The sequence below is a fragment of the Colossoma macropomum genome, unplaced genomic scaffold (genome assembly GCF_904425465.1).
Source record: "Colossoma macropomum unplaced genomic scaffold, Colossoma_macropomum, whole genome shotgun sequence".
NCBI lineage: Eukaryota > Metazoa > Chordata > Actinopteri > Characiformes > Serrasalmidae > Colossoma > Colossoma macropomum.
In genome coordinates this window covers 32,149,387-32,165,765 of record NW_023494786.1, presented here as the reverse complement: position 1 = coordinate 32,165,765, position 16,379 = coordinate 32,149,387, and the positions used below count along the sequence as shown (strand labels likewise).

Here is a 16,379-nt window from a genome sequence, read left to right as displayed (position 1 = left end):
AGTGTGCCAGAAAAACATGATTTTTACTTTCATAAGGTTCTTATCAAGGCTTTAACTTTTGCTGTACTTGTTATTCATTTATTAGCATTACATATTCATAATTAACTATTAGGTTATTTATATTAATATTAAGTGTCACTGTAACTACAGTGAACGTCTGGAAGCTACTATAAAAACAGTATGCACAGTGATGGTTCTTCAAGGGTTCTTTAGGAAAGAAAATGGTTCTATATAGAACCATGAACACTCAGAGAACCCTTTGCATGATTAAAGGGTTCTTTGCATCATAAAAGTGTTCTTCAGATTGATGGAGAACGTGCTGTAGATGGTTCTATATAGCACCAAAAAGAGTTCATCTATTGTTATGATGTCAAGCTTGTAATAATAGAAGAACCCTTTGTGGTCAATCTGAAGAACACTTTCACTTAAACCACACTTAAAAAGAGTTCTTCAAGGGTTCTTTAGTAACGAAAATGGTCCTAAAGGGTTCTGTGCATTGTGAAATGGTACTTCAGATTGATGGAGAATGTGCTGTATTTGGTTCCGTGTAGCACCAAAAAGAGTTCTGGTATTGTTATAATGTCACACATTCACACTTTAAAAAGATGGTTCCTCAAGGGTTCTTTAGTAAAGAAAATGGATCTATATAGAACCGTGAACACTCAAAGAACCCTTTGCATGACTAAAGGGTTCTTTGCATCGTAAAATGGTTCTTCAGATTGATGAGAATGTGCTCTAGATGGTTCTATATAGCACCAAAAAGAGTTCTGGTATTGTTACGATGCCAAACCTGTAACAATACAAGAACCCTTTTGGTGCTATGTAGAACCCTTTTTAAAAGGGTTCTACATAGAACCATATAAAACACACTCTCCATCAATCTGAAGAATGCTTTAACAATGCCAAGAACCAGTCAATCATGCAAAGGGTTCTTTGAGTATTCATGGTTCTGTATAGAACCATTTCCTTTACTAAAGAACCTTTGAAGAACCATCATTAAGTGTGCAGTTATGAGGGTGAGGAATTGAAGTGTGTTTAAGGGGGATAGCAGATCCATATTAATCCCTACAACTGCAAACTTATTATTCAGCTATGAAATGCGTGAGTTGTTGCTTAAATACTATAAATAATTCAGAAACTATTATGAAACTATAATGGAATTTATGTATTTGTGACAGTAATTTGTGAGTTTCTATACTTGCCCTTACATTTTAGGGGGAAACAAATATAAATGTGAAACAACAAGTCGTGAAACTGACACATTTAAGTCACATTAAGGAAGTGAAGGCTGGTTGTAAAGTGCTGACCATGACAAAGTACTGACTACTTGTGTATCTCTGTCTTTCAGTAATCGTGTGACTGGAGTTTATGAGCTCAGTCTGTGTCACCTGGCAGATGCTGGGAGTCCAGGTAGGAGACGCATCACCAAACAAAAGTAGAAGACACACACTAATATACACCCCCTTTCCACTTCATCAGACACTCCTCTGTTGTAGCTCCACCTTGCTGGTGTACAGTTAGAGACTGTAGCTCATACACCGATCAGGCATAACATCATGACCACCTCCTTGTTTCTACACTCATTGTCCATTTTATCAGCTCCACTTACTATATAGGTGCACTTTGTAGTTCTACAGTCACAGACTGTAGTCCATCTGTTTCTCTGATACTTTGTTAGCCCCCTTTTACCCTGTTCTTCAGTGGTCAGGACCCCCATGGACCCTCACAGAGCAGGTACTATTTGAGTGGTGGATCATTCTCAGCACTGCAGTAACACTGACGTGGTGGTGGTGTGTTAGTGTGTGTTGTGCTGGTCTGAGTGGATCAGACACAGCAGTGCTGCTGGAGTTTTTAAACACTGTGTCCACTCACTGTCCCCCCTTTAGACACTCCTACCTTGTCAGTCCACCTTGTAGATGTAAAGTCAGAGACAATAGCTCATCTGCTGCTGCACAGTTTGTGTTGGTCATCCTCTAGTCCTTCATCAGTGGTCACAGGACGCTGCCCACAGGACGCTGTTGGCTGGATATTTTTGGTTGGTGGACTATTCTCAGTCCAGCAGTGACACTGAGGTGTTTAAAAACTCCAGCAGCACTGCTGTGTCTGATCCACTTAGACCAGCACAACACACACTAACACACCACCACCACGTCAGTGTTACTGCAGTGCTGAGAATGACCCACCACCCAAATAGTACCTGCTCTGTGAGGGTCCATGGGGGTCCTGACCACTGAAGAACAGGGTAAAAGGGGGCTAACAAAGTATCAGAGAAACAGATGGACTACAGTCTGTAACTGTAGAACTACAAAGTGCACCTATATAGTAAGTGGAGCTGATAAAATGGACAATCAGCGTAGAAACAAGGAGGTGGTCATAATGTTATGACTGATCAGTGTATGTTGATGCAGTTTGTGTTAGCCATCCTCTGGTTCTTCATCAGTAGTCAATCCCTGACCACAGAACCGCTCTTGTCCGGATACTTTTGTCTGGTGGTCCACTCTCAACCCAGCAGTGACACCAATGTTTATAAAAACCAAAGCAACACTGCTGTGCTGTACCAGCACCGCACACACTACCATATCAGTGTCACTGCTGTGCTAAGAATGGACCTCCACCCACATAATATCAGGACAAACTGCAGTCCTGTAGTCAGAAACTGACCAGTGATGAATGGGGTAGAGGGTGGGTGATAAACTGGACAGCAACAAATGGACAACAGTCTGTAATTGTACGCCTGTATAATGGAGCTATAAGGCAGAGAAAGCCATTAAAATGGCTAGTGAAGTGGATGGTCAGTAAATCTGCTAAGAATGCTTCAACTGACCTCTGTTTTTGTTATGCAGGCATGCAGAGGAGGCGTAGACGGGTGCTGGACACCTCAGTGGCGTACGTCCGTGGGGAGGAGAACCTGGCCGGCTGGAGGCCACGCAGTGACAGCCTGATCCTAGACCATCAGTGGGAGCTGGAGAAGCTCAGTCTCCTGCAGGAGGTACCAGCATTCTGAGACGTTGAGATGTTCTTATTCTAATTTTTCCGTTCCACCTTAAAAAGTGTAGCAGCTAGACTACACTCCAGCGCCTTAACTTCTTATTCGAATTTTCCCGTTCCACCTTAAAAGGTAGAGCAGTTAAGACTACATTCGGCGCCTCAGCTTCTTGTTCGAATTATCCTGTTCCACCTTAAAAGGTGCACACTCAATGCTGTGTGGGTGCTCACTGTCTGTGGAGGGCAAAACAAAATATGGGGAGGGCCGTCGTTTTCACATTTGCATGTGCGGCCGGACTGGCTATGAAACAAAAACAGAGAAGCTCAGATTACACACACACACACACACACACACACACACACACACAGAGGGGGCGTGGCTTCATTCTCTGATCAGGATGCAATCACTCCACTGTGTCTTTACATAGAAAATGGTTGTTTGCTGCCATATTAATGCTTAAAGTGTTGTATATAAGCTTTAAGTTGCAGTTTTCGATGCTCTGAGTAACCGTGATGTTTGCGTTTGTGTGTGGGGGGGCAGGTTGAGAAGACGAGGCACTACCTGCTGTTGAGAGAGAAGCTGGAAGCCTCTCTGCTGTTTGGTCAAGACACTCTGTGCAGTAAAGACTTGATGGAGTCGCCCAAAGCGCTCAGTCCCTGCCTCAACCCAGCAGGCGGCCTGGGCCTGGACAGCCCCAACGAAAGGCAGAAGGAGCTGGCTGCCAAGGTGACCAACACTGCCCTCTTATCACCCACTGTTACACAGTCACACACTGGAAGACCGAATTTGAAAACTTCTGCATTGATTCTAAGACCCAATCCCATCTCTTATTTTCACCCCTAACCCCTTGTTTTCGAGTGTCTCCTTGCCCCTTGGAACTGAGGTACAAGTTGTAGTGGTTGAAATCTTCCCTACAAAATGGGACCCTCAAATGAAATAGAGCATTACTTCATTATCAGCTACCAGCGCTGCTCTGTAGGAGACCCTGCCAGTCTGCAGTGACAGCAGAGGAGGGTAAAGTTCAGCTCCTCACTGCTGGGCTTTAGTTACATTTGGGGGGGGGGCAATTATTTATTATCACCCACCCCTAATTCTTCAGTGATATGAAGCTGAAGTCAGATATTCACCAGCTTCTTGTTAGAACGTTTCCATTCGACCTTAAATGGTGCAGCAGTTCTGAGGCCTGAGGTGCCAAAATGTAACTGCTGCTCCATTTAAGGTGGAACTAGAAAATTGAGCTAACTAGATACCGAGACATCAGCAAACTATTAGCGATGATTAGGACCATAATTCATTGAAACTACATTAAACTATGATAATACGATGGTTATCATAATTTTAACAGAAAATTCTCACATTTGTGGGTTTCTTTGGTCTCTTGTTCAGCCATCTTGCCTCATATCACTCTGTTTGGAGTGTGTCTCCTGTTTGGAGGGCCATGTAGCCCTAACACTTCGCCCTATCCCTCTATCTCAACAAGAATCGGGACACCCGACCCCTAGGAGTGAACACACAAAACAGAGGGGTAGAGCTAAGTGGTAGGTGCGAGGGATGAAATAGGATTGAGCCTTAGAGTCCAACATCACCTGACCTCCTTTGTGGGTAAAATAAAGCGTTAAACACTTATCATACACTTTATTAGAAACCCCTTTCTTGCTCCCGAGTGGCGCAACCGTCTAAGCGTTGGCCCGTATCATCAGGAGATCGCGAGTTCGATCCCATGGTGATGCTACAGCCGTCCGTAGCCGGGAGTCCGAGAGAGCATGATTGGCCTCGCTCTCTCTGGGTGGGTGGGATGGCCCCTCCTTCTCCCCCCATCACTCACTCAGCGCGATGCTAGTCAGCGCAGGCATCTGTTAGCTGACGTAACAGATCTGGCGGTTGGCGCTTTCCTCCGAGCGCGTTCGGCTGTCCAGTGACGTTGCGTGAGCGGCAGTTCGAAAAGAAGTGGTGGTTGGCTTCACAGGTCTCGGAGGAAGCCTGTGTTAGCCTTCACCCTCCTAGCGTTGATAGCGTCGTGTGATTGGGGGAGTCCTAACTAGCGGGTGGAATTGGAGACGACTAAATTTGGGAGAAAATCGGGTAAAAATTAAAAAGAAAAAAAAAGAAACCCCTTTCTTGAACTTCCACTCACTGGCCAGTTGCCTTAAAGGCCCTCTAGGTGTACAATGGGAATGTAGCCCATCTGTTGTCATGCACAATTTGTCAGGCCCCCTCTTGCCCATTCATCTCTGGTCAGTCTGTGACCACAGGACTAATCTTAACCAGATATCATTTGGGTGGTGGACCCTGACATGGCAGTGGTGTTGTAGTGCATCATGTGGCACGAGGTTTTTGCACATATCGGTGACGCTGCTAGGTTGAGAGTGGTCACTACTCAGTGAAGAGCGGCTTTGGGGTCTGAAACTGCCCATTGATGATGGGCTGGAGACTCAAACTTTACATCAGCATGATTTTACAGTGAATCTGTAATGAATTCACTATAAATTCTAAAGTAAGCAACACTGCAAAACACATCTTCACAAGTGAAAACGTCTTAAATGTAGTCAGTAAATCTAATATCTCTCATTATGAGACTGTTGTAAGAATATTATACGATTATTCCACCTGTTTCTGTACATGTTTACTTGTTTTAAGTGATTTTATCTGGTGAAAGTGTCTTATTCCATTGGCAGATTAGTTTACTTGTTTTGAGAAATAATGAAGATAATTTTGCTAATTTCAAGAAATAACGATTAAAACAAGGAACATGATCTGACAATGAAATAAGACACTTTTATAAGATAAAACTGCTTAAAAACAAGTAAAAACGTCTAGAAATAAGTTTAATAATCTCACAGTATTCTTACAACAGTCTCATAATGAGAGATATTAGATATATTGACTACATTTAAGATGTTAACACTCACTAAGACATCATTTTTGCAGTGAATAATGTACACAGTGTTGAAGTATTTAAGTAATTTAGTATCTTGTACTGTGTAGAGTGGCTAGAGTGATTTAACTCTGTCTCTCTCTCCTCCACAGTGTCTGCGACTGCTCATGCACACCTTCAACAGGCAGTACAGCCAGGTGAGCAGCAGTGCCAGTGAGAGCAAGGTGAGCCTTTACTGCTTCAGATTCGCCACCCGCAGGCCTTGCCTCATCCCTCCATTCATACAGAGTGGCTCTCTATCTGCCCTTCCTCTCTACCCTCATTCAGATAGAGCGGTCACGAACCCGCGCTCTCTCTCTCTCTGTCTCGTTCATACAGAGCAGCTCTCTGCTTGCTCTTCTGCTCTGACTTGTTCAGACAGAGCGATCCTCCACCCGCTCTCCCTCCCTGCCTCATTACGAACAGCTCATCCATTAGCTCATTTTGGAGCCAAATGATGGCCTGCAGCCTCACACTTTCCTCATTAGCTCATTTCGAGTAGAGCCACTGTAGGACTGGTCTCGTCCTCCCACTCCCTAGTCACTAAGACCCGCTGCAAGTTCTTTTTGCCTGCCTGCCTGCCATTGCTAGCCTGTCATGATTATTCCTGTAGTTGTTTTGAGGGTGAGCTCAGATATTTGAATGCTACACTGCAAAAAATGATGTCTTAGTGAGTGTAAACATCTTAAATATAGTCAGTATATCTACTATTTCTCATTATAAGACTGTTGTAAGAATATTGTGAGATTATTTAACTTATTTCTAGACATTTTTACTTGTTTTTAAGCAGTTTTATCTTATAAAAGTGTCTTATTTCATTGGCAGATCATGTTCCTTGTTTTAATCATTATTTCTTGAAATGAGCAAAATTATCTTCATTATTTCTCCAAACAAGTAAACTAATCTGCCAATGGAATAAGACACTTTCACCAGATAAAATCACTTAAAACAAGTAAAAATGTACAGAAACAGGTGGAATAATCTTATAATATTCTTACAACAGACTCATAATGAGAGATATTAGATTTATTCACTACATTTAAGACGTTTACACTGGTTAAGATATTATGTTTTGCAGTCTAAACTGTTGGATCAGAGATACACTCATTTTCTGTCCATTCACCCTTTAGGTTTGTGATGTTTCTTTGTTTTTGACTCTGTGTGTGTATGTGTATGTTAGCTGTCAGAGATGTCGGCATCCCTGCTGAGAGACGGCTCCTCCTCCACTCTGAGCACACTGACTCCCTCTACTACCTGCCCGTCACTGGTGGAAGGTCACTATAGCAACCCTGACCTCAGGTAAGTTTGTAAGATAAGGAAAATTTGGATAAGACAAGATAAGATAACTGTTTATCAGTCCCACAATGAGGAAATACACAGTGCTACAGCAGCAAAGGAGTAGCAAGCACTCAGAATTGACAACAAAGTAACTAACCTTACTAAAACGTACTTAAACCACACTTAAACCAGAGTTCCTCAAGGGTTCTTTAGTCAAGAAAATGGTCCTGTCTATATATGAATTTGCACAATTAAAGGGTTCTGTGCATTGTGAAATGGTTCTTCAGATTGATGGAGAATGTGCTCTAGATGGTTCTATACAGAACCTTTTTGACAAGAGTTTTATATAGCACCAAAAAGCGTTCTTATATGCTCACAATGTCAAGCCTGTAACAATAGCAGAACCCTTTTTGGTGCTAGATAGAACACTTTTCAAAAAGGTTCTATATAGAACCATACAAAAGCACACTCTCCATCAATCTGAAGAACCTTTAATGATGCAAAGAATCCTTTAATCATGCGAAGGGTTCTTTACAGTAAAATAAAGCTCTGCTGATGGTTTAACACAGTTTTAACTAGAAATGGTCTTAAACTCTGGAGTTAATGTAGACCTGCTGATTCACCCTTTAACCCTGGGGATCAGTGCGCAGACCGCTGGTCACCATAGCAACACAGACAACAGTCTCGCCTAGCTAGTAGCTAACGAAACGGCAAAGAGAGGGATTTAAGATGAACATCGATAATTTGGAGATGAATCACTCCAGCTGGTTTTCTGACAGGTTTAATCTGTATTGAGAAACTGACAAACACTAAAAGTCATAAGGCTGAAGTCGCTTCTCATTCGAATTTTCCCGTTTCCCGCCTTAAATGGTGCAGCAAGCTGGCGAAAGAGAAGATGACTTAAGCTTCACGACTGGTGGAGATGCGAGAAAAGCTGAGCTAAAGCTTAAAGCAGAGCAGAGTGAGTCTGCATTTTTGCGTGTATTTTTAATCCTGTCCTAGTACGTCAGCAGTTACTGAGACACATCTACAGCCCAGATGGTAAACTGGACATAAAATATTGTGGCTCTCAAGGTGGTTTGATTTTTGCTGACGGGACAAAATGGCTCTTTTTACCATTTGGTTTGCGACCCCTGTTCTATATAGAACCATTTTCTTTACTCCAGAACTCTTAAACAACCATAATCAGTATTGTCATTATATACCGTTACCTGCGCCTCCTTGTACAGTCATTATTGCACTACCCTTTTTATCTCAGGTTATAGATCTTATTGCATATTTTTGTATATTTCTATTTGTATATATGCCTGTAGAGAGGTTTTTCTGTATATATTGTTCTTTTTATATTGTTTCACCCTTATTATTATAACTGTCCTGTGTTGTGTGACTGATACTGGCTGCTACATTTCCTTCGGGATCAATAAAATATCTATCGATCTGTCTGTCTATCTATCTATCTATCTATCTATCTATCTATCTATCTGTCTATCTATCTATCTATCTATCTATCTATCTATCTATCTATCTATCTATCGATCTGTCTATCTATCTATCTATCTAATTGTTAAATGTGTAGATAAGATCATCAGCTCAAAATATTAACGATTAGCTGTGTCCTGGCTGTAATGTCCCCACGTTGAACAGAGTGTTTAATGTGTGTCTTGCAGAAGTGCAGAGGTTCACTCTGGGGCCTCCAGCCCTGATCTGGATCCGTTCAGCCCTGAGGAGAGAAAGCCCCGGACCTGCACCTTCGTCCCCAACATCCAGGAGATCCGTGTTAGGTACTGACCTGAAGAGCCCAGGAATCATACAAGCTCAATGTCCAGACAGAGAATATGACCAATTCAAGACATTTTTTATAGTGAATTACACTGTAAAAGTAGAACTGATGTATAATATTGTGAAAGGGGGAAAATCTCTAAAGGGACTTTATTTAGCTGAAAAGATGTTCATTCACATGGCTTATGGAAATCACTTGCATCACTTCATATGAGTTGAGTCTTGAGAGTGCTGTAACTTCTCAGGCAAAACGCACAATATTAAGGCACAGAAGCTGGTTTTCATAATGAAAAATGAAAAGTTTAATCAAAAATATCACTGTTTTTGGATGAAAACCTTGTGTCTCCATTTTTGTCGCTTTACGTTGTGTGTAAATTTCATGATGGATGGACCAGAAGAAATGTCCCAGAATTACCCAGAAAAATGTCTGGTTCTACTGACTTCCATTAAAAGTAAAATATGTTTTTTCCTTCTCCTGTAAAGTTACCATTTTGGAGATACGAGATTTTCTTCAAACAACAGCGATATTTTTTAACACTATCACAAGTGCAACTTCTTACACTGTGGTTTCGTAAAACACAAAACACAATCGTAATCGGAAGATAAACTAATTTTCAGTCCAGTGAAGCTCAGAACTGACAGTAATTTTCTTAGACCATGTTTCCGGGCTGTTCTAATCTTCTTGAAGCAAGTTCTGTTACATTTATTAGATTAACTGAAGAACAGCATGCTCAGCAGCTGAACTGAATGAGATGTGTCCCTCTGTTCTGGCAGTCCCATCGTGTCAAAGAAAGGTTACCTGCACTTTCTGGAGCCGCACACGTCTGGCTGGGTGAAGCGCTATGTGGTGGTCCGGCGGCCCTATGTCTACCTGTACCGCAGCGAGAGGGACAGCGTGGAGAGAGCCGTCATTAACCTGTCTTCTGCACAGGTGGAGTACAACGAGGACCAGCAGACCATCCTGAGGGTGAGAATTTTCCTCATTATCAGAGCTGAAAAAAGAGGAATTAAAATTAAATCTCGTTTTTCAATTTTTCTCGAAAAAATTCAGCACACTAATATATATCGGAGTATAATACATAGTGCAGTGAATATTATATATAGAACGTTATTATGTATACTATTTATATATAACAGTATAGTGTGTGTATATATTATTATATCGCTGCTGTCGGAACAATACCTCGTAACTCCACTTTTGTTGTTTTTCAGTTTTTGATGTAATTTGAAAGTAGCTGTTGTCCTTTATACTGTCTGTACATTTCATGATAAATAGACCAAAAGAAACGGCCCAAAATTACTTGGTAAAAAATCTGGTTCCATTGACTTACATTAAAAGTAAAGTAGGTTTTTTCCTTCTCCTCTAAAGTTACCATTTTGGAGATACGAGGTTTTGTTCTGACAGCAGCGATATGTACTATATGTTATGTTATGATATACATATGGTCTATAACCTGGGGGCAGTCATGTGCTGGAGGTTAGGGAACCAGCCCAGTGACCGGAAGGTCGCCGGTTTGATCCCCTGAGCCGACAGTACATGACTGAAGTGCCCTTGAGCAAGACACCTAACCCCCTACTGCTCCCCGGGCGCCGTGGATAGGGCTGCCCTCCACTCCGGGCAAGTGTGCTCACTGCCCCCTAGTGTGTGTGTTCACTAATGTGTATGTGGTGATTCACTGCATGGATGAGTTAAATGCGGAGGTGAAATTTCCCCACTGTGGGACTAATAAGGGTCACTTAATCTAACCTATATATAGTATATAGAAAGTAAACCTCCAGTGGTGCTTGGAAGTTTGTGAACCCTTTAGAATTTTCTACATTTCTGCATAAATGTGACCTAAAATCTTTCACACAAGTCCTAATAGTAGATAAAAAGAGAACCAAATTAAACAAATGAGACAAAAATATTAGACTTGGTTGTTCATTTATTAAGGAAAATGATCCAATATTATAGATCTGTGGGTGGCAAAAGTATGTGAACCTTTAGCAGATTATCTGAAGGTGAAATTAGAGTCAGGTGTTTTCAGTCAGTGTGATGACAGTCAGGTGCGAGTGACCAGCCTGTTTTATTTAAAGAACAGGGATCTATCACGGTCTGATCTTCACAACACGTTTTTGCAAGTGTATCATGGCACGAACAAAGGAGATTTCTGAGCACCTCAAAAGAAGAGCTGTTGATGCTCATCAGGCTGAAAACTTTCAGGCACCCCTGTAACTGAACTGGCCAATGGCATGTCGTATAAGACACAACACACTGTCAGTGTCGTGCTTTGCTTTATCTCGCCTATATATACCTTTGCCATGGATTATTCAGTGTTGGTGACTCTATTAAAGAGTATTTTCTAACTCGATGGTGTGGCTGTGTGTGTGATTTTTGTCTCCAGGCTCCAAACACATTTGCCGTTTGCACTGAGCACCGTGGCATTCTCCTCCAGGCCAGCAATGACAAAGAAATGCACGACTGGCTGTACGCCTTCAACCCACTGCTGGCTGGAACCATCAGGTAGAAGCCTCAGCTGCAGTGAAAAAGACTAGGCTTGATATAGTGTTTATATACATGCAGTATCTAGTATAATAATTAGAAACCCCTGCTTTGTACTTCTTCTCACTGGCCACGTAGCTCCACCTACCTTACAGGTCCACTATGAAGGTATATGATTATATACTGCAGCCCCATCTGCCATGGCACAATTTATCAGCTTCCTCTACCCCATTCATCTTGGGACAGTTTGAGACCACTGAACACTGACATGGTGTGTGTGGGGCGCTGTTACGAGTGTGTACTCACAGCGGTGTTGCTGGGATTTTTACACACATCAGTGTTAAGCTATCACAAATTGAGCATGGCAGCAGATGGGCTACAGTTCATTACAGTACAACAGCAAGATTGGAGCACAAGATTGTGATGGTGTTTCCAATAAAGTGGACAGCAAGGCTGAAATACTCATCGTTTTTTATATCACAATCACAATTTGAAAGAGTGCAGTTCTGAAATCGCAAGAGCCGCAGTTGTATTTATGTCTTAGGTTATTCAGCATTGTTTTAAATCTTAGTGAGTTGTGATGTCACAACATATGGAGGTTTGGTTGCCTCTGATTTGTCTAACTCATCTACAGGCAGTTCACAAGCTCTGTGTTATTAGGTTAAACTTCCCCTACTTAAAACTAGACGTTTTTGATAATGTAGGCTATAATTTAAAAACAATTGCACTCTCCTAAATAGGGTTTTTGATTAAAAAAAAACATTAATATTTCAGCCCTAGAACCAAATAGCTTCATCTATCAAGGTTCTATGGTCATCATCTTCAGTTTGTGCTGAAAAAATCTGATTTGTTGGACGTTCTGTACCATTTTCACCCAGTCCTGGACCAATTTCACTGCATTTCTTTCTCTCTCCTATTACAGGTCTAAGCTCTCCAGGAAAAAATCAGCTCAGACGAGGATGTGAGGAAAGAACAACATCCTGTGATAAAAATGGAAACCCGACAGGCTCCTGTGGTGTAAATAGATCATGTGAAGAGCGCCCCCTGCCTGCCACCCTCAATACTGCCTCCTGCCTGTCTCCCTCCAACCACTGTATGTGTGTGTGGTGTGAGTGTGTATGAGCACATGGGTGTGTGCACGTATGTGTGTGTGTCAAACCTGCTTTAGCAAAGTGGTAACTTTGTCAGTTCATAAGTACTGTAACTCTCCATAATTCAACCCCTTAGACTACTTATTAGCTTATTAGTGATTATTATAGGAAACAGCATCATACAAAAGCCCCCATTTTAAAATGTAAAGAGTTTAGCCGCTGTGTAAAACGCACCGCCGTGCTCTGCCTATGTATGTGCTTCTGCAGGTTAGATGTCCAGTGCTTTTTCCCTGAGCTTCTGTAGAGTCCTGTTGTTTTGATCGCACTATTGCACTGCGAGACAGTACAGAGCTGCTTTGTTACTAAGCTTTTTTATGTTTTGGGTGGAGTAGGACTAGATACAGTGGCGTGAAGGTTCAGCCTGAACGAGGATCTGCCATCAAGAAAACAATCAAGTCCAAAAAAGAAGCGTCTTAAACTTTTACCATCATTATTAACAGAGTTTAATATGTAACATCTTTTTTTTAAATTTATATTATGCTTCATGTTTATTTATTCACTAATCTTAATATATTTTAAACAGTTTTTTTCAGTTTAAGAAGACGTTTTCCACATTGCACTTTTGAATCTGATCTTTGATCATTCATCAAGCCTGATACACTTTATTTGTTAGTTAAATTAATTAATAAGTTAATTTGCACAAGAACTTTTGGCTGCTAAACTCTGATTTCATTGTTTTAGTTTATGCACATTCATAACACTGACAAATTGAAAGTAGGTTACAGCATCTGGACAAAGAGGGATTTAGAGTTATATTGCATTTAACAATTAATAGCTAAGTTATAAAATTGTCAGAAATATATTTATGGCATAACTCTTGCAATACTGGGTTTGCATTTACTTTCAGAGCAGGTTATCATTGATGGCAGACGTGTTTACTGCATTCTTGGCTTTTACACAGACGCTGCAGGTCGTATCTACCTTTGCTGAAGGAAATAATTGAGATGATCTCTCACCTGATGCAACAATTGGCCCTGAGCCTTTTTCTAGATCCAATTTCAGTGTTACAGTTTTGGAATGAGAAACCCACGTTTCCCTCTGAATACATGCAGCAAGTCCTACCTAAGCAGGCAGTTCTATTTAAACCAAACTGAAAATGACTTATTGCACCAGGGGGTTCACCAGGAGGTGTGAGGATGGAACTCACGACCCTAATGTTAGTAGTCGGGAGCGCCAGGGGCATGAACCACCTGGTGGACGCTAGAGGACAGCCTTAAGTGCAGAGCAACAGAGGGTCGGGAACAAAGGTGAAACTCAGAAAAGAAATAAAAGACACTAAAAGCCAGGAAATCAAACTATAAAGGGAGAATGAATTAAAAGGGGAACGCAATAACCAAGGAAAGTAACTGGTCACAGGGGAATGTTGAACCCTCAAAAAGGGGATAATGTCCATGCTGACTAAAGACTTAAAAGGATGACCCACACTACGAGCTCCCCAAAACTGAATCCAAAAAACTCCCTTCTTTAATCGCACCCTCACCTCTCCCTAAAGTGAGACTCACTCGAGACTTTTTTTATATACTTACGGTGGAGAACAATTTGAGAAAAGCAACGACTCGAAACTCGAGACAGATACCGAGGTTACTGGCTGAGTCAGAGCAACGTGCCCATTGCCCCCTGAACTCAAGACTGAGCAGCGAGCAGCGTGTAAGCACCCCTTAAGTAGGGTGCCCACAGCTGCTACCGCACAGCCCTAATTACTCAGTCCTGACCCTTCCGCCTCTTCTAGTGGCCGGAGGTGGCCTGGCAGATTGCCTGGACGTTACATTTATTTAACGCAGCTTGTGTTTAGCTTTAAGAATGAAGACCATTTCTGCCATTTATGGTCCTTTAACTTGCCTCTGGAATGAAATGAACTGATAAACAGAAAGAAATGTGATGATGTGAAGATTATAGCTACATATCATAGACGTCCCGCCACAGGCTCTTGCATTGAGCGTGTTGATCCAACTAAAACCTGCTTGTGTTGTAGCACAGTGGTGGAGAATGACCAGCCAGTCATTTCTATGTTTGTTGCGGAGTAATAACACTGCTAGGTTGTACGCCTTGGGCCAGCCAACCCACAGAGCTCTAACCTAAAAACCACAGACACAAGCAGGTTTTAAAGTGACTGGAAAACTCTCTGTCGCCGGTGTCAATACACTGCAGTGCAAACATAGCCTACTTCAGCAAGATCTTCATTTGTGCACTCAGAAATGAGAAGATGAGTTGTTCAGTGCGAAAGGCCTTCTGGCGATGCCTCTCGGTGCTCCGATCAAGTACTGTCCATTCCTTTTTTTTTGTCCATTTGATAAAGCTATATGTGACGGCATGCTGTATATAGTTATTCGACTGTTTGAATCTAATGCATCGAAGCTCATTTACCTCCGTACAGTATATCAGTAGCATTTACATAAGAATACTAGTTAGGACATACTGTATTGTATTATTTTGTCGGACTGAGGAAACACCATGACTCATGCACGCAAACCCTCGAACTGCTCTCGACAGAAAGGATGCAGGAGTGCAGTATATCAGAATATTACCGTACATCAACATACGTCACATACTGTAACAAACAGGACATCTGGAGATTGTTGTTAAATACTGTAAGTGGTCTCTCTCTCTCTCTCTCTCTCTCTCTCTCTCTCTCTCTCTCTCTCTCTCTCTCTGTTTCTCTCTATATATCTTTCTCCTCCTCTCACTGGACTCTGTTAATACTGCATTTCAAAAAAACATCTAGAACATCCTTCATTCCTGGGCTCATTCATTCAGATCTTGCAGTATGAATCAACACTCCAGGGCACGTCCTGCCAACTAAAGCGCATCTACTGTAACTGCTTCGACATTTCCGCCGTGTATATAAACCAAACTGTGGACGGTCTGGTACGTAACCTCTTTATACCGTGAGTGGATAGGCCGTAGTGTACTCAGTGCTCAAGTTCTTTGAGTGTTGGACCTGTGTCTCCTAATGTCTGTGGACACTTAACACTTTGTTGGACGTGAAATAAATGTGCGACACTGTCATAAACGGTTTCTGCCTTTCTTTCCTTTATCTGAGTGATGAAGCAGTGTTGAATGGTGTCTTTCTTCTTACTGTGGTTATTTGAAGATGCTGAAGGGGCTGAAAAGAGAGTGAAAAGAAATTGAAATTGGAATCAGTTTAAACTAAAATGAGCTGAATTACGTGAAGAAGTTGACATTAAAATCAAATAAAGAAAAATGGGAAAATATTTAAGAGAACAAATAATAAAAAAAACTGCTATAACTTGAAAAGTTACATTAAAAATCACACTGCAAAAAAATGGTATCTTGTCAAATAAAATGATCTTAAATATAGTCAGTAATTCTTATATTTGTCCTGTTAAGATTGCTGTAAGCTCAATATAAGATTCTTTGCTTTATTTCTAGGCATTATATACAACCCTGATTTCCAAAAAAGTTAGGGCTCTGTGCCAAATGTAAATAAAAACAAAATGCAATGATGTGCAAATCATTTAAACCCTACAACGTATGAAATGTTGAAATTTTATTGTTTTTTAAAAAATATATGCCCATTTTGAATTTGATGCCAACAATATTTTCCAAAAAAGTTGGAACGGGGCAACAAAAGGCTGGTAAAGTTGTGTAATGATAAAAAACACCTGGTGGTTGATTGGCAACAGGTCAGTAACATGATTGGGTATAAAATGAGCATCTCAGAGAGTTTTTCAGAAGTAAAGATGAGGAGGGTTCACCACTCTGTGAAAGACTGCACGATCAAATAGTGCAACAATTCAAGAATAATGTTTCTCAACGTAAAACAGCAGA

The 16,379-nt window shown here is 41.3% G+C and overlaps 1 protein-coding gene across 1 annotated transcript in view; it reads left to right on the top strand.

Annotated features, from left to right (window-relative positions):
* Positions 1 to 15,600, top strand: part of kif1ab (kinesin family member 1Ab) — a 77,192-nt gene extending 61,592 nt beyond the window's left edge. The window contains exons 41-49 of the mRNA XM_036565365.1: positions 1,349 to 1,410; positions 2,844 to 2,989; positions 3,527 to 3,712; positions 6,014 to 6,085; positions 7,081 to 7,199; positions 8,846 to 8,959; positions 9,732 to 9,924; positions 11,342 to 11,460; positions 12,362 to 15,600. Coding sequence (XP_036421258.1) covers positions 1,349 to 1,410; positions 2,844 to 2,989; positions 3,527 to 3,712; positions 6,014 to 6,085; positions 7,081 to 7,199; positions 8,846 to 8,959; positions 9,732 to 9,924; positions 11,342 to 11,460; positions 12,362 to 12,404 — 1,054 coding nt within the window. The 3' untranslated portion in view covers positions 12,405 to 15,600. The remainder of the gene's footprint in view (positions 1 to 1,348; positions 1,411 to 2,843; positions 2,990 to 3,526; positions 3,713 to 6,013; positions 6,086 to 7,080; positions 7,200 to 8,845; positions 8,960 to 9,731; positions 9,925 to 11,341; positions 11,461 to 12,361) is intronic.
* The last annotated feature ends 779 nt before the right edge of the window (positions 15,601 to 16,379 follow it).